The 20,754-nt window shown below is 46.6% G+C and overlaps 1 protein-coding gene across 1 annotated transcript in view; it reads right to left on the reverse strand.

Moving 5' to 3' along the window:
• Positions 1-1,267: 1,267 nt before the first annotated feature.
• The window catches only part of TMIE (transmembrane inner ear), a 176,079-nt gene continuing 156,592 nt past the window's right edge, over positions 1,268-20,754 (reverse strand). The window contains exon 5 of the mRNA XM_029587021.1: positions 1,268-1,581. Coding sequence (XP_029442881.1) covers positions 1,268-1,581 — 314 coding nt within the window. The remainder of the gene's footprint in view (positions 1,582-20,754) is intronic.

The following is a 20,754-nucleotide window of genomic DNA, read 5'->3' on the forward strand; positions in this document are numbered from 1 at the left end:
CTATTTACAAGTACAAGTCAGCATATGTTAAAATATACTCATTTAATTGAAATTAACCAGTTTACCAATTAGTCCACCAGTTTGCTCAGTCCTTCTCCAGGTCTTCGAGACCCTTCCAGTTCTTCAGCCCAAACTCCCCCAAGTTCACTCAGATTTTCCACCCAGCCAATATTACACAATAAATAAGTCTATCAATTATGCCAGATAATTAGCAGGTGTACAATTACGCAAGTAAATTGTGAAATGTATACATATAAGTGTGTTTTAAAATAGCAACTTCTGCATGTAACTGTTGGCCCCGATCCTGAATGCACCTAGACCACCCCTTTTTTTACACCCATATATGTGTGCACAAAATGTAAATTATGACTTACTTTCGACTTTTATAAAACAGTGATCACAGGAGTACAGGCTACTTATGCATGCATATGCTAGTTTTTACACAAGTAACACTTTGATAAGTACCTTCATCATTTTTATTTTATGAACACTGGCTAAGGTTACAAAAAGTATGCACATAAGTCCCATCCCTGCAGCGACTCCACCCCCCCGGAACACCTCTCTCCTATGCACATAAAAGTGCGGGCATACAGTACGTATCAGTCCCACGATTTTCCAAAGAGCCATTTAATTGATCCGCAGAAGTTCTTTTGAAAATCACCCTTTGTACAAGCAGAATCAATTACTTCCTCACACAGTACATTGCTAGCCTGTGGAGCTCTTAGCCAAAGGACGTTGTGGAGCCCTGGAGAATAGCCCGGGTTCCAAAAGGGATTGGACAAAATGATAAAACATAGACCAAGCACGGGCTGTTCTATCAATCAGTCGCAGATGTCACCACACTCTCTCACTCAGCGCATCCATAAAACATGACCGCTTGAAACTTGAAGGGGGGTAACACTGGCTGGGCAATTCTCCGCATGCCCCCTTTCTTATGCACTTCGCCTCAGCGCCTGCTGCTCGTCACGGTTGGGGGAGACACGATGCCGGGCAAGATGGAGCTTTGCTCTGACTCACTTTGGCAGTTTGGCAGTTTTTATCTTCGTCTATATTATTTTCATACCTCTGGCTGTCTCTGCATAGCTAAATTTTAGGTTTGCAGCAGTTCTTCATCAAGTAAACAGGAAAATATTAAAAAAAAAAACAAAAAAAAACCCAACCCATATGATCACAAAGTCAGTGCATTTTTTGTGAGATCGGAAAGTGTCCTTGTTAACGTCCCCGGAGGGATAATGTCGTCACCTCTGTCCTCGTGCTTCGCATGGGATCATTTCTTAGCAGGAGGCTTTTTTGCTGCTGCTGCTCCTCCTCCTCCTCCTCCTCCTCCCTTGTCATTGCCTTTGGCTTTCCCCGCTGGCTTTTCACTCGAGGCCCCGTTTCCGGGTTTCTTTCCTGCGGCTTGCTTGTCAGGTGCGCCCTTTTCTCCGTCTTTCTTCTTGGCTCCTTCTTTCCCCTCTCCCTTGCCTTCCTTCTCGCCCTCCTTTTTCTTGCCGCCCTTTGCGGCTTCCTTTTTGCTGTCTTTTCTCTCTACCTTTCCTGACACTGTGGGAACCTCTTTCTTCTTCTCTTCTTGTTTGGGAGCTGTAAATGAAAAAAAAAACCCAGCAAAAATCATTTGAGGCACTTTTGAATTTGAAAATCATTTAAGCTGGATGCTGTCACTACATTTCTTCTAAAATGGATTAACATTGTATATGAAAAGAAAGTAAGGTTGGGTAGTAGAGAATTACATGTTTCAAGTTATTAAATGGTTAGGCATACTCATGAAATGTGAATATATCTTGGAAAGGGAGTGTTTTAGTAGTTAGAGTAATGTGATAGGAATCAGGGAACCAAATTTTCTTCTCCCACTGATACCCATGAGATCTAAGTCTTCATTGAGGAGAATATAGATGTAGTGCTGCACTAATTCAACCAACATCATAAGAACATAAGAACATGCCATACTGGGTCAGACCAAGGGTCCATCAAGCCCAGCATCCTGTTTCCAACAGAGGCCAAACCAGGCCACAAGAACCTGGCAAGTATCCAAACACCAAGAAGATCCCATGCTAATAAGCTTGATTAGTACTGGATAAACCACTCCCTTCATCCCATGGAGATCTGAGGAACTACCACCAAGGCAGATGAGATCAGTGTAAAAGCAGAGAAACTTTGTTCATACAGTATCTGTGCCCGACTCTGGCCGAGGTTCGCTCTACATATAGAGCTGTCTCAGGGTCTACTGTAATTAAAACATCCATATAAGTTAAATTAAAAACATTTATAAACAAATAAATTTGTGAAGACATCACAATGACATTAGAAATAAAAATAATTAAATCAAATAAAATACATTTAAAATGCATAATTACAAACATGGCACACAGTATCATGATGTAAATTGAAAAAATAAAATCTAACCCAGAGGGATGAAGATATTGAACTCTTGTTGTCATGGGTGTTAAATGGTTTGTACATCTGAAATACCTGTATGTACTGTTGTGTTTTTCTTAATAAAGAGTACCGTGATTCACATCCAAATCTTGTTGTTTACTCCAAGTTATATATATCTATTGATATTGTGAGAGACATCATGAAACATGGTGACAGTATAACCTTTCCATCTTACAACCTCATAATGTAAAAGCAATTGCATATTAATAAAAGTGCCACATACTACCGTATATTAGAAAAAAGGTTGTTTAATGTGAAGAATCAATGGTATATGCATAAGTGATTGTGACATGATTATAAAAATGGAATCATAGATAAAAGAAAAAAGAAAAAATCATATTGAAGATAAATATAAATATAGAATTCAAACTGGGTAAAAATAATTAAATTGGTGGATGCCCAATCTAAACAAATAGTGTTGTATTTACAGCTCATTTGATTAAAAAATACTCACTACACAACTGCTGGATACAGCACAGCCTGATAATCGTGTTTGATTTTGACGTTCCCAAAAATGAATATTGTTTGCTCTTCCTTTTTAATTTCTATCGAAATATATAAAAGCTTTAATGAAAAATATATTTTAGTGTTATTATGTGGAAATAAAGCTCGGGGCATGCCAAAAATAAAAAACTTAAATAATAATTGGATACTCAAAATAATTCAGGGGATAGATATATAACAGCCTAATGCTCATAATTATTGGTGATTAAATGTGGTACAGCTATTGTTAAACATTTGTTAATGTCATTAGGATGAAAATGCATAAAAAATATGTATCAAAATTACAATAGAAAAAAATTACAATAAAAACAAAACTATATTGGGATAAAGCCCGGGTAGTGCATAATAAATAGATGAGTGGAAATCAAAAACTAGCAGAAAGTGTAACTAACTTCATGCTCACCTTACTGAAAGTTGGGAAAACTGCAAAAAGCTAAATACACAGAAGCCCTTGACTCGGCATGGCATGGCTGTTGTGAACACCACTATTGATGTAAATGAAATCAAAATTTGAATCGAAATTTGAACTTCTGCCATGCTGCTACCAACACTGGCCACAAGAAAAAACCACTGTGCTTAGTATCACTTAATTATCTGTAACCTAGAGTAAAAACAAAAGATCTTAAAAGTAAAAAACATTCAAGATGAGTCAATCCCTATTTAATATCTGGTTCGGGGCATGACAGCATACTCATGCATTCATTTTATAATTAAGAGGTATATTTGAGAAAGTTATTTTAAAGAAATACCTTTTTTTTTTTAAACTACAGACATGCTTTTTCTCTTCTCAGTATAGAAAATTAAATTGAATGTATGTGCTGTTTTATAACATAATTACTTGCAGTCATACCTTCCTTCCTGCTTTTTTAGTAATATGCAAAGGTGCCAACAAAACCTAAATATAGAGTGACTGACTACCGTGCCGCGCTGTAAACCTAGCTCGTCCATTAAAAGTGTTCTTTAATTAAGACTCTATTTAAAAGCTGAAAAAAATCATTTTTTTACCTTTTACCTGTTGCGCACAGGCATGTAGTGGCTCATACTCAATTGAGCATCTAGTAAGAATTGTATTTGAACATTTGAGTCTCGTGGGGGTACTGAGAAAAATGCACAAAACTGAGGAACTGGTTAAATTTAGCTAGAATCGGGTGCAGATACTGTGTGAATAATGTTTCTCTGCTTTTACACCAATCTCATCTGTTTTGGTTGCTACATAGCTACATTGGATTGGCTTCTAGGGATGTGAATCGTGTGCCCGATTGTCTTAACGATCGGGTTTGGCTAGAGGGGGGAAAAAATCCAATCGGTGGTGATGTGAATCGGAATCGGTTCCAATTCACATCGTTATTTTTTTTTTAGTGAGGCCCGACCCTTTAAAATTGACCCCTTACCTTCCCCCACCCTTCCGAACCCCCCCAAAACTTTTTACGATTACCTGGTGGTCCAGTGGGGGCGCGGGGACCAATCTCCCGCTCTCGGGCCATTGGCGCCATTTTGGCTGCCACTCAAAAATGGCACTGATGGCCCGATAAAAAAAAAACTCACCCGACCCTTTAAAAATGACCCCTTAGCTTCCCCCATCCTCCCGAGCCACCCAAAACATTTTAAAATTACCTGGTGCTCTAGTGGTGGTCCCGGGAGCGATCTCCCGTTCTCGGGCCGTCGGCTGCCACTTATAAAGATGGTGCCAATGGCCCTTTGCCCTTACCATGTGACAGGGTATCCGTGCCATTGGCCGGCTCCTGTCACATGGTAGGAGCACTGGATGGCGGCGGCCATCTTTAAAGACGGCGGTGGCAATCTTTAAAGACGGAGGTGGCCATCTTTAAAGACGGCGGCGGCCATCTTTATGATGGCGGTGGCCATCTTTAAAATTCATCGGGAGACATCCCCCCAATCCCCACAATGTTTGGCCCCCTTCAGTGATAAAATCTCAGAATAGTAAATCACCCCCAAAGACAGCAAGATGGTAATTAAGGAGAGAAAGTTGACTCCTAATACCAAATGGCCCCATAATATTCAAAAATTAAAAGCCATGGTTAGAACCAATGCAGTTTACATATTTCAAGTTGCTTACATACTACTTTTTTACTTGCAAGCAGCTACTTTAAAGTGAGATACGTCTTCTCAAAATGACCAGTGTTGCTTAAATATAAGCCACTAAAGTTTTTGAATAGCTGAATGGATTAGTATTGGATAGAAATGAAAGAAAATGAGGTGACCTATGTTAACTGTAGGCATAAAACTTCTACATGGGGGGTAACCTTTATAAAACGGCAGTTACTACCACCCTTAACAGAAGCTAAGTGGTAACTTGCCCAGAGCAGCAATCCCTACCTTTAACCAAAGGCACAGGGGTAACCTGCACGGGGAGGCAGTTACTACCCTTAACAGTAGGTAAGAGAGCAAACTGCACAGAGTTGAGAAGCAACTTGAGGGCAGACTAAATGGACCTTTGGTCTTTATTTACTATCCTTTATTATGTTACTATATTACATAGACCACATAGTGGATACTACAATTTGAAAACTGACAAAAACTATACACTTTGGGGCGGATTTTCAGAGCCCTGCTCGCGTAAATCTGCCCAAAACCGGGCGGATTTACGCGAGCAGGGCCCTGCGCGCAGGGAAGCCTATTTTACATAGGCCTCCCGGCGCGCGCAGAGCCCCGGGACTCGCGTAAGTCCCGGGGTTCTCCGAGGGGGGCGTGTCGGGGGCCTGTCGGGGGCGGGCCCGGTCGTCGCGGCGTTTCGGGGGCGTGTCGGCAGTGTTTTGGGGGCGGGTATGGGGGCGTGGCTACGTCCCGGGGCAGTCTGGGGGCGTGGCCACACCCTCCGTACCCGCCCCCAGGTCGCGGCCCGGCGCGCAGGGAGGCCCGCTCACGCGCGGGGATTTTCTTCTCCCTCCGGGAGGCGTATATCCCCGGAGAAAGGTAAGGGGGGGTGTAGACAGGGTCGGGGGGGTGGGTTAGGTAGAGGAAGGGAGGGGAAGGTGAGGGGAGGGCGTTAGAGGATTCCCTCCAAGGCCGCTCCGATTTCGGAGCGGCCTTGGAGGGAATCCAAGGTTTTTAGCAGAGTTTTTAGCCGATCCAGGTTTTTAGCAGATACACGCGGCTCCGCGCGTATCTACTAAAATCCAGCGTACTTTTGTTTGCGCCTGGAGCGCAAACAAAAGTAGGCTATTCGCGCGCCTTTTAAAATCCGCCCCTTTGTTATCAACTGGATTCTAAAATGAAGAAGTCTTCCATATAAATTGCATATTATGGACAAAAATTACAGACAAAATGTCCTTTCAGCACAGCATCCCTGCTCATGTTTATTTGTGCCATTCTGCAATGCTCATTAGTATGTCTACTGCTGACCAACTCATTTTCCAGACTAGAACAATGATTAAGAACCATTAAAAATGTATTATAACATCCTGGAATGTCCCCTAAGTATTTGCCAGTTCTTTAAATATTTTGTTCATGAGTTGCTATTTGGTTAAATTAAATAATAGAAACATGATTGCTAACCTGAGCTTTTTAATATTAGCTAGTGGATTCAAACAATATACCCCGACGTAGCCAAGTGTGCAGTCCTCACTTGGTACCATATCTTTTCAAGAGCCCCAATGCATACATACATACTGAATAGGGATTAACTTTCAGTTGAAATGACATAGACTATATCACTGACATTCTCTATATTGTTTCATGTTGGGGTTTTTTTAACTGAAACAACATTAACAACCACAAAATTTCATTTTGTATTTTCTTTTGCTGAAACAAAAAAGAAATGGAAAAAAAAATACCCGCCTAGGCTTTGGTTCTGGAACCCAGCTTCTAGACCTCTAGTCTAGGCACCAACCCTGTCCTATTTTATGTTTTACAGTGAAGTCAGTGGGATCTAAGGACTGTTTTCCCCATTGACTTCAATGTAAAACAAAAAACAAATGGAACAAATAAAAAGGGTTTTTTATTGTTGTTTATTACATAACTTTTTATCCAGCTAAAATTTGGCTGAATAAGCCAGAAGCATTCTGGGGGCATAATTGGGAGGAGCTGAGTTACCATATAAATTATCTGGTTAACTCTGATAATTAGAGTTAGCCAGATAACTTATCCAGCTATCTCTGGTCAGCCCAATCATCTTTTCTAAAGCTGGCCAGATCTGGCTAACTTTAAGATAGCTGGATATAGTCAGTGGTGCAGCCATGCTGTTGAATATATAGACTAAGTTTGCCAGAAAAGTTTATCCGGCTGACTAGCCAAGCCACACAGAGGCTGAATATGGACCTCTTTGTATTTTTTTTTATCATTTTGTTTAAAAAAAATGACATGAAACAACATTAACAATGTCATTAAAAATTGTCTATGTCATTGCAAATGAATGCATATTTCTTTTGCCCCTTTATGCTTTCAGGTTTTCATTCCACTTTGTCGGTGCTCATTCTCTTCTGGTTCCTTTGATGTTCTTGTCAGAATTGTGGGTATCCTTTTGTTTTCTTTTGAAGCCTTGGGTTGCTCTTGCTACTCTCCATCATTTGCCCTTTAACATTGCCTTAGGGTGTTTTGAGATCATGAAAACTAGAAAGGAAAATTGGGATAAGAGATAGAGGTAGGAATGGATGAGGTAAAAGAAGGTGCAAAACAAAAGATATAGAGACTTGGCAAGGAAAGTGACAAAGAGATGGGTATAGGAGAGCATGAAGGGGGTGGTAAAGAGTCAGTCAGCTTGGGATTGATAGTGGATGAGAGAGTCAGAAAGGAGGCTGCAATTGAGAGGTAAGGACAATGTTACCAAATATCTGGAGATTGCTAAAGGGAAGATAGAGGACTGAGAGAGAGCAATGGAAGGGAAAGTTAAGGAATTGAAAAGCTAGGGCAGTGAGAACTGGTTAGGTAGAAGGCAGGTGAAATCTAGCTATGAGTGAACAGAGGCAGATAAATTAGTTTAAAGAAAAAGATAGATGTCAGATACAGATGTAGGAGAGGCAGTGAAGCAAACAGGAAAAGAGAAAAGAAACAGGAAAGGAGACCCTGTTAAAATAAATGGAGAAGAGGAAAGCACCAAAAGCAGAAGAAAAGACCAGGTTCAGCATGATTAGAAAAAAAATTCCAGAAAACAAAGGTAGTAAGACACACATTTTTTACATTTGCTGTCTGATCTTAGTTTTCTAATTGGTTGGTCACAGGCTTTTTTTTTTTCCACCTTCCCTTTCTTATTTTTTGCCAATTCCTTTTATATTGTCTTTTTTTTCTATTTTTTTTCTCTCCATCTGTCTTCTTCCCTCAAACACACAGTCAGGTTCTCATTCTCACATGCTTTCTCTCTCTCTCTCACTCACACACACACACACACACACAGGCTCTCACTCTCAAATGCTCTCTCTCATACAATCATTCATACACACAGTTTCTCACTGGCACATGCTGTCTGACTCTCACACACACAGGCTCTCTCTCACTCCCACATGCTGTCTTGCTCAAGCACAGGCTCTCAATGTCACATGCTCTCTCTCATACAATCATTCATACACACAGTCTCTCACTGGCACATGCTGTCTGACTCTCACACACACAGGCTCTCTCTCACTCCCACATGCTGTCTTGCTCAAGCACAGGCTCTCAATGTCACATGCTCTCTCTCATACAATCATTCATACACACACAGTCTCTCACTGGCACATGCTGTCTGACTCACATACACAGGCTCTCTCTCACTCCCACATGCTGTCTTGCTGAAAGCACAGGCTCTCACTGTCACATGCTCTCTCTCATACAATCATTCATACACACAGTCTCTCACTGGCACATGCTGTCTGAGTCTAACACACACAGGCTCTCTCTCACTCCCACATGTTGTCTTGCTCAAGCACAGGCTCTCACTGTCACATGCTGTCTCTCTCACACACACAGAGGCTCTCACATGCTGTCTCTGCAAACATTCAGGTCTTCACTCCCACACACAGTTTCTCAACTCACTCTCACACACTGTCAGCTTTCCCCTTTGTTCTAGTTTAAAAGCTGCTCTATCTCCTTTTTAAAGGTTAGCGCCAGAAGTCAGGTTCCACCCTGGTTAAGGTGGAGCCCATCCCTTCGGAAGAGACTCCCCCTAACCCAAAAGGTTTCCCAGTTCCTAACAAAACTGAATCCCTCTTCCTTGCACCATCATCTCATCCACGCATTGAGACTCCGGAGCTCTGCCTATCTCTGGGGACATGCACGTGGAACAGAGAGCATTTCAGCGAATGCTACCCTGGAGGTTCTAGATTTAAGTTTTCTCCCTGTGGGGCAGATTTTCAGAGCCCTGCTCACCTAAATCCGCCCGGATTTAGGCGAGCAGGGCCCTGCGTGCCGGTGCGCCTATGTTCAATAGGCCTACCAGCGCGCGCAGACCCCGGGACTTGCGTAAGTCCTGGGGTTTTCCGAGGGGGTGTGTCGGGGGGGGCGGGCCCGATCCGCGCGACTTTTTGGGGCAGGACGTAGAGTTTCGGGGGCGGGCCCGGTGGCATGGTTACAGCCCTGGGCGGTCCGGGGGCATGGCCGTGCCCTCCAGACCCACCCCCAGGTCGCGTCCCGGCGCACTAGCGGCCCGCTGGCGCGCGGGGATTTACGTCTCCCTCCGGGAGGCGTAAATCCCCCAACAAAGGTAAGGGGGGGGGTTTAGACAGGGCCGGGCGGGTGGGTTAGGTAGGAAGGGAGGGGAAGGTGAGGGGAGGGCAAAAGAAAGTTCCCTCCGAGGCCGCTCCGATTTCGGAGCGGCCTCGGAGGGAACGGAGGTAGGCTGCGCGGCTCGGCGCGTGCCGGCTATACGGAATCGATAGCCTTGCGTGCACCGATCCCGGATTTTAGCGGCTACGCGCGTATCTACTAAAATCCAGCATACTTTTGTTTGCGCCTGATGCGCCAACAAAAGTACGCCAAATCGCGCTATTTGAACATCTACCCCTAAGAGCTTAAATTTGGTTTCCAGAACCTCCCTCCCACATTTTCCTATGTCGTTGGTGCCGGCATGTACCACGACAGCCGGGTCCTCCCCAGCACTGTCTAAAATCCTATCTAGGTGATGCGTGAGGTCCGCCACCTTCGCACCAGGTAGGCATGTTACCAGACGATCCTCACGCCTACCAGCCACCCAGCTGTCTATATTCCTAATAATCAAATCTCCAACTATGACAGCCAACCTAACCCTTCCCTCCTTGGCAGTAGGTCAAGGAGACACATCCTTGGTGCGAAAGGACAATGCACCTCCTGAAGAGCAGGTCCTTGCTACAGGATCCTTTCCTGTTGCACCCGGTTGATGCTCTCTGATCATGAGACCTTCTTCCTCCAAAGCAGCACCAGGGCTGCCAGTCTGAAGTTGGGACTTGGCTACTATGTCCCTGAAGGTCTCATCTATATACCTCTCTGTCTGTCTCAGCTCCTCCAGGTCTGCCACTCTTGCCTCCAGAGATCGGACTCATTCTCTGAGAGACAGGAGCTCTTTGCATCGCATGCACATATACAATTTCTCACCTCCGGGTAAAAAATCATACATGTGACACTTGATGCAAAAGCCTGGAAAGCCCCCCTCTTGCTGCTGGACTGCTATCATCATCTCAAATTTGTTCAGTTCCTTCTGTTACTTCTTCAATTCTGGATTTGGTTTATTTCTATGTTCCATTACTCATAGCTACAATGTTTAATTACTTCTTTGAGTAAACTCAGTACTTTATGAAAACAATGAAACTAAATTTCTTTCACTCGGTGGAGGGAGTCTCTTATCTTGATTGTATCCGTTGTGATGGTTCTACCGAAGGACGGTATACAAAATCAACAACAAATATAATAGCTTTGATATAAATCACCCACTGAAAACAAGAGGAATTTAATACAGCTCAAACCACGTCAATATTTCTCTAATTTATATCAGGAGATATTTTAATATTATGACTTTTTGCTCTGAATCCCCTTTCATATAAGGACAGTTCTGTGAAGAATAACCGTAATTTAGGAGCTATTATAGGCTTATTTACATTTTCAGAATTGACAGGGCACCTATGTCAATTAACCAGTCATGAGTAACTAGCTTTAGTGATTTCATGAATATATATTGTCTTTATTGCCCTTTTATTCCATTTCTTTTTATCATTTACCTAAATAAGCTGAATAAACACCTCACTTCAATTGTTCTTTAAATTGAGTCTGTCTGTCCTCTCTACCTTGCCTTTTTCCAGGCTATTATATAAGTTAACAATATCACAAACACTGAATCATACATTCAGTAGTGTTTTAAGTGATTTTGGCACTACACTAGGCCTTATTGACAGAAAGCGGTAACAGTGTCCTTCTCTCGTCACAACATAGTGCAGCTCTCCCTGTAGTTCTAAACTGCCATTTTTACAGTTTTTGTGAACAAATCCCAGTTCTGCTGCTGTCATCATGAGGAATAGTTCTTGCCTTTTTCAGAAATCTGATTTAATCACCCAAGGGAACCAGTGAACTCCCCCACCCCCACCCCGGTACAAATAAATATGATGGTAAATAAATTTAAATTATTCTAAAACTTCCTATTAATATAATTAATTATTATAATTAATACTGTGCTTTGACTTGATTAAGTGCTATTACACTAACCAAATTTAGATAAACACTAAGTTGTCATGGTGTTGCCATGCTGTCTCCACATGGTCTTAAGTTTTTTTTTTTACTTGCCTCAGTTCTATCCATTGAAATTAATGGGGGAATTAAAATAAAATAAAATTTTAAAGGACCCACTTACATAACTCAAAATGATATCAAATTGCCCTATCAGCATCCACTGGTCCCCTACAGGTGTCCTGATAACTCCATTTCCACAAAACCCATGGCAAACACCCTCGGACACAACTAAGCTTTTAATTTAAAAATTAGAATAATTTATTTCAAACCAATAGTCAGGCTGGTATTCCCATGACTTTTTCAGTGACCACCACCACTAAATGAAACTTTTAAAGGGATTTTCCCATTTTTTTTCAACCCCCAGGGATCCCTCAGTAAAAAGGGTTGAATAATCCTTTAAAAAATATTTTTTACCCCAAATTCTGGTTATGGTCCCCTCACCTGACCACCATCACCCCCCAAAAAAATGGGGGCCATTTTAATGAGTTTTTAAATGTTTTGGCACTGGGTCTACTGTTGTGCTTCCTGGGTAAAGAAACTCAGTGGGGAGCCTCTTCCAGGCTTCCCCACCTAATACACACTGGGGTAGATTTTAAAAGAAGCCTGCACGGCCTACATGTGCGCGCACTACCCGGTGCGTGCACATGTAGGCCCGATTTTATAACATGCATGCGCATGTTATACAATTTGGGGTCAGCGCGGGCAAGGGGGTGCACTGTTGTGCACCTTGCGCGCGCCAAGTCCGCTCCGAGCTGCGCTGCCTTCCCCTGTTTCCTACCCGCCCACCCCACCTTCCCTTCCCTTCCCCTACCTCACCCGTCCTTTTCCCCCTACCTTTGATGACTTCTTTTTTTTAATTTCAAAACTTACTTCAGCCCTGGGGCTGACGTTGCGTGCACCGGGCAACTGCCGGCACGCTATCTCTGATATAGTGGCAAATGGCCGCTCTGTCAGAGGCCTCTGGCCCCGCCTCCGCCCTGCCCCCGCTCCACCTGGACCACCCACGACCCACCCCATCCCCACCCCTTTTTGCAAACCCCGGGACTTACATGCATCCCGGGGCTTTATGTGCATCTCCGGGCCTTTTTAAAATAGGCCTAGCGCACGTAAAGCCAGTTGCACGTGTAAATCCAGAGGATTTACACGCGTAACCTTTTGAAAATCCAGCCCACAGGTTTTACATTTTTAACTTATATACTTCTCTTTTAATTTAACTTAAACTTTGGCACGAGCAGTATCACGGCCAGCCAGCTGATTTCACCCCTGATGTCAGTGGGCTCCAGGCCTGTTCCAACCATGTGCTGGGAGCTCGCCTAGGGCCCCTGGCATCATGTTCAGTCCCAGTTATGCAGCGGCAGTGTCCCCAGTGCTACCGCTGACTCTTCTGACCAATCCTGCGTGGTGTCACAAAACTTTATTTTAAAAAGATTTTGCCGCCACATCCCACAGTTGAGTGGGTGTCTAGAAGGGGCAGCGAACAGCAGAAACAGCTTTTCACTCCAGCCCTGCTCAGCTTCTGCTCTCTTTAAGCTCTGGCCTGCCTTTTCTGAGCCATGGAGAGCCTCCAACTCCCACGGCTCACTCTTCCTCCTTCTTGAGGCCTTTCCACCACTACTCTGATCGCACAGCCTGCCTTCTCCATGCTGCAAGGAGCTCTCAAACTCGTGTGGCACATTTCACAATGTGGCAGTCTATGGCTAATAGCATCCACATACTGCCCATAAATAAAAAAAACCAAACAAACAAAAAAACTCAGCTACATCTTCTGGCCCTAAACCAGCACTGGGCCATATCTTCAAGACCCTAAACCAGCACTGGGCCATATCTTCAAGACCCATGTATTCCCCTGTGACCAAAGGACCCAGAATAACCAGGGATCCACAGCTCTAGGCCTCTGACAGTGTTGGGGCAGGTAAACTATTTTATAATTTTTTACTTTATTTAAGGTAGCTTGTTCTGCAATGTGACTTAGAGGAGGGAGAATGCACAGCTGTCATGTCCACAAGGCTTGGTCAGGCTTAGTGCCCTTCTCTTCTCTTGTCCACTGGAGAAGTTCCCAGATCTGGAGCTATCTCCTCTCTCCACTGGATTGTTAAGCTATTTTCCCCCTTCTGAAGAAGAAGTTGGGAGCATCTGGACTGCCAGGGATGTGTGTATGTTTGTATGTGAGTTGGAGGGAGGCCTTGGTGCCCTGTTATCAGTGGCACCTGAGCAGGTGGGATGATGGGGGTCATGGACAGGACCAGAATCCCCATTCCACCACTGCCACCCCTACCTCACCTTGTACATCTCCTCGTTTTTCCAGGGTAATACCCTAGCATTGACACTTCAGTCTCATTTTGGATAATTGGTCACAGTTTATTGGAGGATAGCCAAAAAATCAAATTCAAATATGCAGCTCCCCATCCCCACCTCCTTACACTACTTTCTGGAAAATACTCTTTGGGGCCATCATGTGTTTGCTAAATGTTGACTCCAGAGCCATTTTTAATAATATACCCCATCCCAGCCACCCAAGTGCATCTCAGGAAGGACCCATCTCAAGTGTTGGGGCCTGCTCCTGCCCAAGACTTCATCCTTAAAGCTCACCATAAATCATATTGTCTGTAAGATAAATGATCCAGAGGTGCTCTGCTCTAGTCTACTCCCCTAGTGACAGCCCATCAGACTTCTCCCACCTACTTCAGAAGCTATAAGAATCTGTTTGGGTTTCGTGGACCCTTGAGCCGGATAGGACAGGTGATGGCGCACTGTGTGAAGACCCACAGTGGAGATCGAAGCCAGGAGGTGGCACAGGGCAGGAGACTGGTCGAATATTCACCACTGGAAGCCCAAGGTCCCCCCGGGAGGAGTCCGTGAGAACCCGGGCTGCTTGGACTTACGTGCGGTCTCCTGTGGGTGAGTCTTGAAGAGGAATCCCAGAATCCTGAGGAGTACCGAAGCTGGAGCCAGGAGGCCTACTGGAACTTCACCACTGGAAGCCTGAGGTCCCCCTAGGAGGAGCCTGTGAGGACCCGAGCCACTTAGACTTAGGCGGGGCCTCTTGGACGTAGCAGAACAGGACACCGAGAGCAAGTTGAAGTCACGGACCAGGAACAGAAGCTGAAGTCAGAAGCCAGGAACAAAGCTGAAGTCAAAGCCAGGGACGAAGCTGAAGTCAGAAGCCAGGGATGGAGCCGAAGTCAGAAGCCAGGAATACGAAAAACAACAACTAGCAGAGAGAACCTCATTGCAAGGCAAAGAATCAGGCAAGCCACAGGGTTTAAATCCCTGCCGGCGTCTGATGTCCTTCGGGGACGGAGCTCCAGTTTCTCCAGTGCGCGTGCGTGCCTAGAGGGGTGGAGCCAGCGACCAACTTCGGCGGCGTCTCCCTCGCAAAGGGAACACCGCGCGAAGTAGCCAGCCAGGCCTGATCAGGCCTCAAGGATGCCGCTGCTGCAGTCAGGTGTCCCAGGGTAGGTGGGGGACCGGCCCACGGACTCCATGGGTCAGGCACACAACAGTACCCCCCCTTCTATGCCCCCTTCCTGAGGGCCTCGGCTTATCAGGATGGTGTAGGAGAAACTGATGGAGGAGAGATTTATCCAAAATATTGGAGGCAGACTCCACATATTCTATTCAAGGCCATAGCCCTCCCAGAAGAGGAGATATTCCCATCGTCGATGATAGAAAAGTACATCCAGCACCTCTTTCACCTGGTAGATGGTGTCCTCTTGAGCCATGGAACTGGTGGGTTCAGGGACATTGTCGTGAAAAACTGACAAGACCAAGGGCTTGAGCAAGATGAATAGCCACTGCTATTAATTGCATCAGTAGCATGGGTTCTTCTTAGTGTTTGGGTAATTGCCAGGTTCTTGTGTCCTGGTTTGGCCTCTGTTGGAAACAGGATGCTGGGCTTGATGGACCCTTGGTCTGACCCAGCATGGCAATTTCTTATGTTCTTATGAAGATGTTATGAATCCTTAATGTGGATGAGAGATGAAGACGGTAGGAGACAGCGCCCACCCATTCTATCACGGCAAACGGACCAATGTATCATGGCGCCAGGCGCATAGAAGGAGCTTGCAGGTGAAGATGCTTGGTACTCAGCCATACTTTGTCCCCCGGGAAAAATGTAGGAGCTGGACGGCGTATACGGTCGGCGTACCTCTTTGCAGTGGCTGCCGTGTGTTGCAGTTTCTCTCAAGTGGAGCCCCAAAGATTCCGTAACCGTTGGGCAGTGAGTTGCATGGCTGGCGATGGCACCGCCAAAGGCAGGGGCAAAGGAGGTCTGAGTCGTCTCCCATAGACTACTGGAAGGGGGACATGTTGGTGGCAGAATGCCTATGGTGGTTATAGGAGAATTCTGCCCACTGCAATAAAGCCACCCAGTCATCTTGTAGGTCTCCCACAAAGGCTTTCAAATTCCAGTTTGTGTGCTCCGCTTGGCCATTGGCTTGAGGGTGAAAAGCTGTAGTAAAGTCCAACTGGATTCCAAATTTCTTACAGAGTGCTCTCTAGTATTTAGCCATGAACTGCGAGCCCCAATCGGAGGCAATATGGAGAGGAGGTCTGTGCAAGCGAAAGTTGTGCTGAGTGAAGAGATTTGCAAGCTCAGGCACCATTGCACAAAATGGGCCATCTTCAAAAACCTATCAACCGTAACCCATATCACAGTCTTCTCTTCCGAGGGTGGTAGATCCACTATGATGTTGGTAGACAATGGGTCCATGGCTCAGTGGGAATGGGTACTGGTTGGAGGAGCCTCCAGGGGTGGCCAGACAGAGGCTTCTGTTGGGCACAGGTAGGACAGGAACCGACATAAAGATGGACTTCCTTCTTGACCTGAGGCCACCAGTAGTATTCGGTAAACAGGTCCAAGGTCCGAGCGACCCCCTAATGACCTGCGGTCAAAGAATCGTGAGTCCATGACAAAACTTTCTTGCGCAGATGAGCCGGCACCACGTCTTACCCGTAGGGACCACCTCCAATGCTGCAAGAAGGACATTGGCTGGATCGAGGATATATCGAGGTGGATTGGGGTTATCCTCCATCTCTGCAGTGCGAGAGAGGGTGTCTGCCCGGACGTTCTTGGAAGCTGGTCTGTATCGGAGGAGGAAGTTGAACTGGCTAAAGAAGAGTGACCACCGGACTTGGCGAGGGTTAAGATGCTGGGCTCGGCACAGGAATTCCAGGTTCTTGTGGTCTATATAAACGATCACGGGATGCTGGGCCCCCTCCAACCACTGGTGCCATTCCTCCAGCACGAGCTTAATGGCCAGCAGCTCTTTGTTGCCTATACTGTAATTCTTCTTAGCAGGTGAGAACTTCTGAGAGAAATAGGAACATGGCTCAGGACCGCCCCTACTGCGAGGTCGGATGCGTCTACCTCTACAATAAACTGATGCTGCGGATCTGGATGATGAAGACAGACATCTAGAAGAAAGGCTTCCTTCAGCTCCTGGAAAGCACTTAACGCTGCCGGGGACCAGTTCTTGGCATCGGCACCCATCCTTCGAGAATACATCCAAGGGCAGTGAGCGGAACCACCACTCGGGATATGAACTGGTGGTAAAAATTGGCGAAGCCAAGGAAGCATTGTATAGCGCCTTGACCCCTACTGGTTGTGACCAATCATTGATGGCCGCTACCTTATCCGGGTCCATGTGGAAGCCCGTGGAAGAGACAATATATCCGAGGAAGGGCAATGATTCTTGTTCAAACTCTATCTTGGTGAAGAGACGATTGTCCCGAAGCTTCTGTAGCACTTGTCGCACATGTACGCGGTGCTTGGACAAGTCCTTAGAATAAATCAGTACATCGTCGAGGTACACTATGACTGAGGTATGCAACATATCCCTTAACACCTCGTTCATAAGGTTCTGGAAAACCGCAGGGGCATTGCCTAGGCCAAAGGGCATGACCAAATACTCGTAATGCCCATCTCCTGTATTGAAGGCGGTTTTCCATTCGTCGCCGGGATGTATCCTTACCAGGTTGTACGCACCCCGGAGGTCCAGCTTGGTAAAGACCTTAGCTCCTTGCAGCCGGCCTAGCAGTTCAGGAATCAGAGGCAAAGGATATCTGTCCCATCATGTGATGGCGTTAAGGCCACAGTAATCTATACAGGGTCAGAGTGACCCATCCGTGGCAACAATGAAGAACCCGGCTCCAGTGGGGGAATTAGAAGGCTTAATGAAGCCCCCCTCTAAATTCTCCTGGATGTAAGAAGACATGGCTTGGGTCTCCAGGAGCGACAAGGAGTAAACCCGCCCCTTAGGAGGCGTAGTGCCAGGGACCAGGTTTATGGCACAATCAAAGGGCCAATGTTCAGGGAGCAGTTTGGCCTTCTCCTTAGAGAAGGCATCCAAGTAATCCTGATATTGTGGCGGAGGCGCAATGGGAGTGGTCAGAAGTGGCACTCTGAGTCGGGGAATCATCACCAGATAGGAGGTAAAGCAAGATGGGCCCCAAGAGCGATCTGGACAGTGTCCCAGTGGATAACGGGGGAGTGCTTCTGAAGCCAGGGTAAGCCCAAGATGATGGGGTGAATGGATCTCTCCAGTATGAGAAATGAGATCTCTTCAGAATGTAGGAGACTGGTACGTTGAATCAAGGGTTTGGTGCAGGTAGAAATACTGCCCGGGAAATGAGTGCCATGGATCGAAGAAACTCAGAGTGGAGGGAGTCGGGGTTGGACCGTAAGCTGTAACTGCTGAACAAGATCAGAGAAAATGAAATTCCCTCCTGCTTCGGAGTCTACCAAGGCCAGCATATCGAAGGTACCTCCGGGGTAACTGAGGGTAACCAGTACGGTACAGGGGGAGGCAGAAGTGGTATTACCTAGGGTCAGCTCCCCGATGAGACCTAGGTTCTAGCGTTTCCTGGCTGCTCCTGACACTGGGCTAGGAAGTGCCCTTTGTTGCTGCAGTATGGGCACAGGCCCTTGGTGAGGCGACGTCTTCTCTACTCTTGTGAGATCGGGCCTCGACCCAATTGCATGGGTTCTGCCCCTTGGGCGCTGGTAGAAGCAGAGGAGGAAGGCACAGGTTGGGGAAATGTAGAGCCCGAGTTACCGGGTCTGAGGCCGGGCTTGCCCTCCCGGAACTGATGTTGGATTCGGCAGTCGAACCTTCCTGCCAGATTGATCAAGCTATCCAGGTCATCCGGAAGGTCCCTTGCCGCTAACTCATCCTTGAGACATGAGGACATTCCTTCCAGGAATATACCGTGAAGACTGTCATCCCTCCAGTCTAGTTCGGCGGCCAGCGTGTGTAATTCTACCTCGTACTCGGCAAGGGAATGGGTGCCTTGGCGTAACTGGATTAACTCGGCAATCACTGTGGGTCTGCAGGCAGGCTCGTCAAAAATATGTTGAAAGGCAGAGACAAACTGTTCCAGGTTTCCAAGAACGGGATCTTTACGTTCCCAAAATGGGGAGGCCCAGGCCAGGGGCTTCCCATCTCGTAAGGACACGATGTAGCTGGTCTTTACTAGGCCAGTCGGAAACTGAGAAGGCAGCATGGTGAAATGGATGTAACACTGGATGAGGAATCCACAACACTGCTTCGCTTCTCCTGAGTACCTGGGCAGCACCGGCAGTTGTGTGGATGTCGCTGGTCCAGAATCAGGCAATGAAATCAGTGCAGGAGGTGCTGCCGCAGGTGTGGCATCCAGACGATTGGCCAGCCTCTCTACTGTCACCGTCAGGACATCTAGGCAGTGCTGCTGCTGCTGTAGATGCTGCATAATTCCGGGGATGGCCTTTAGGCCAGCCATGTCCGCCGGGTCCATGGCCCTGCAAACTATTGTGTTTTGTGGACCCTTGAGCTGGCTAGGACAGGTGATGGCACACTGTATGAAGACCCACAGTGGAGGTCGAAACCGGGAGGTGGCACAGGGCAGGAGACCGGTCAAATCTTCACCACTGGAAGCCCGAGTTCCCCCTGGGAGGAGCCCATGAGAACCCGGGCCGCTTGGACTTATGTAAAGTCTCCTGTGGGTGAGTCTTGAAGAGGAATCCCAGAATCCTGAGGAGTACCGAAGCTGGAGCCAGGAGGCCTACTGGAACTTCACTACTGGAAGCCCGAGATCCCCCCAGGAGGAGCCTCTGAGGACCCGAGCCACTTGAACTTAGGCGGGGCCTCCTGGACATAGCAGAACAGGACACCGAGAGCAAGTTGAAGTCAAGGACCAGGAACAGAAGCTGAAGTCAGAAGCCAGGGACGAAGTTGAAGTCAGAAGCCAGGGACGGAGCCGAAGTCAGAAGCCAGGAACACGAAGAACAACAACTAGCAACCTCTGGGAAGCAGAGAGAACCTCGTTGCAAGGCAAAGAATCAGGCAGGGTTTAAATCCCTGCTGGTGTCTGATGTCCTTCGGGGGCGGAGCTCCAGTTTCCTGTGCTGGTCCCTTTAAACTCCATGCCCCAGCGCGCGCGTGCACCTAGAGGGGCGGAGCCAGTGACCGAAGTCGGCAGCGTCTCCCTCGCAAAGGGAATGCCACGCGAAGAAGCCAGCCAGCCACTGCCGCTGCGAGGTATCCCGGGGTAGGTGGGGGACCAGTCCACGGACCTCCGCGGGTCAGGCACACAACACTGTTACTGGATTCTGTTGCTATAAGGATCTGTAACTGGATTCTCCTCTGGCCTAAAGGTGGCACTGTGTGCTGTTTTGGGCTATCTATCCAGTCCTCCCAATCCCAGTGTCCCTAGCTTCCCCCTGGTGGTCATCCTGTTTCCTGTATTGACTTGTATTTATACTGAGGCAGTTTCATCAGTAAACTGTCAAACCTTGCTCTTAACATCCGGTTCTGGGAAGGAGGCAAGTCAGTGTCGAGATGCAAGTCAATGTCGAGATGCTAGACCATGGCTCAGTAGGTGTTGGGAGTGGTTGAAGTAAGCCCCAGGGCTTTCCAGTAGGCAGTTTCTGTTGGGCATAGATGGGACACGAGTCCACATAGTTTCGGGAATCCTGCACCATATTGGGCCACCAATAGTGTCTTCGCAACATATCTAGGGTCCTGGCATGACCTGGGTGGACTGCCAGCTTGGAATCATGAGCCCATTTCAGAACTCGTTCACGTAATCTACATGGAACGACAGTTTTCCCAGTAGGAACTGTAGAGGTCACAGCAAGGGAAATACAGGCAAGATCAATAATGAAGCTAGGAACTTCAGGGACATCTTCAGGTTCAAACATCTTCACGCTCA

This window comes from Rhinatrema bivittatum, chromosome 2, assembly GCF_901001135.1.
Source record: "Rhinatrema bivittatum chromosome 2, aRhiBiv1.1, whole genome shotgun sequence".
Classification (NCBI taxonomy): domain Eukaryota; kingdom Metazoa; phylum Chordata; class Amphibia; order Gymnophiona; family Rhinatrematidae; genus Rhinatrema; species Rhinatrema bivittatum.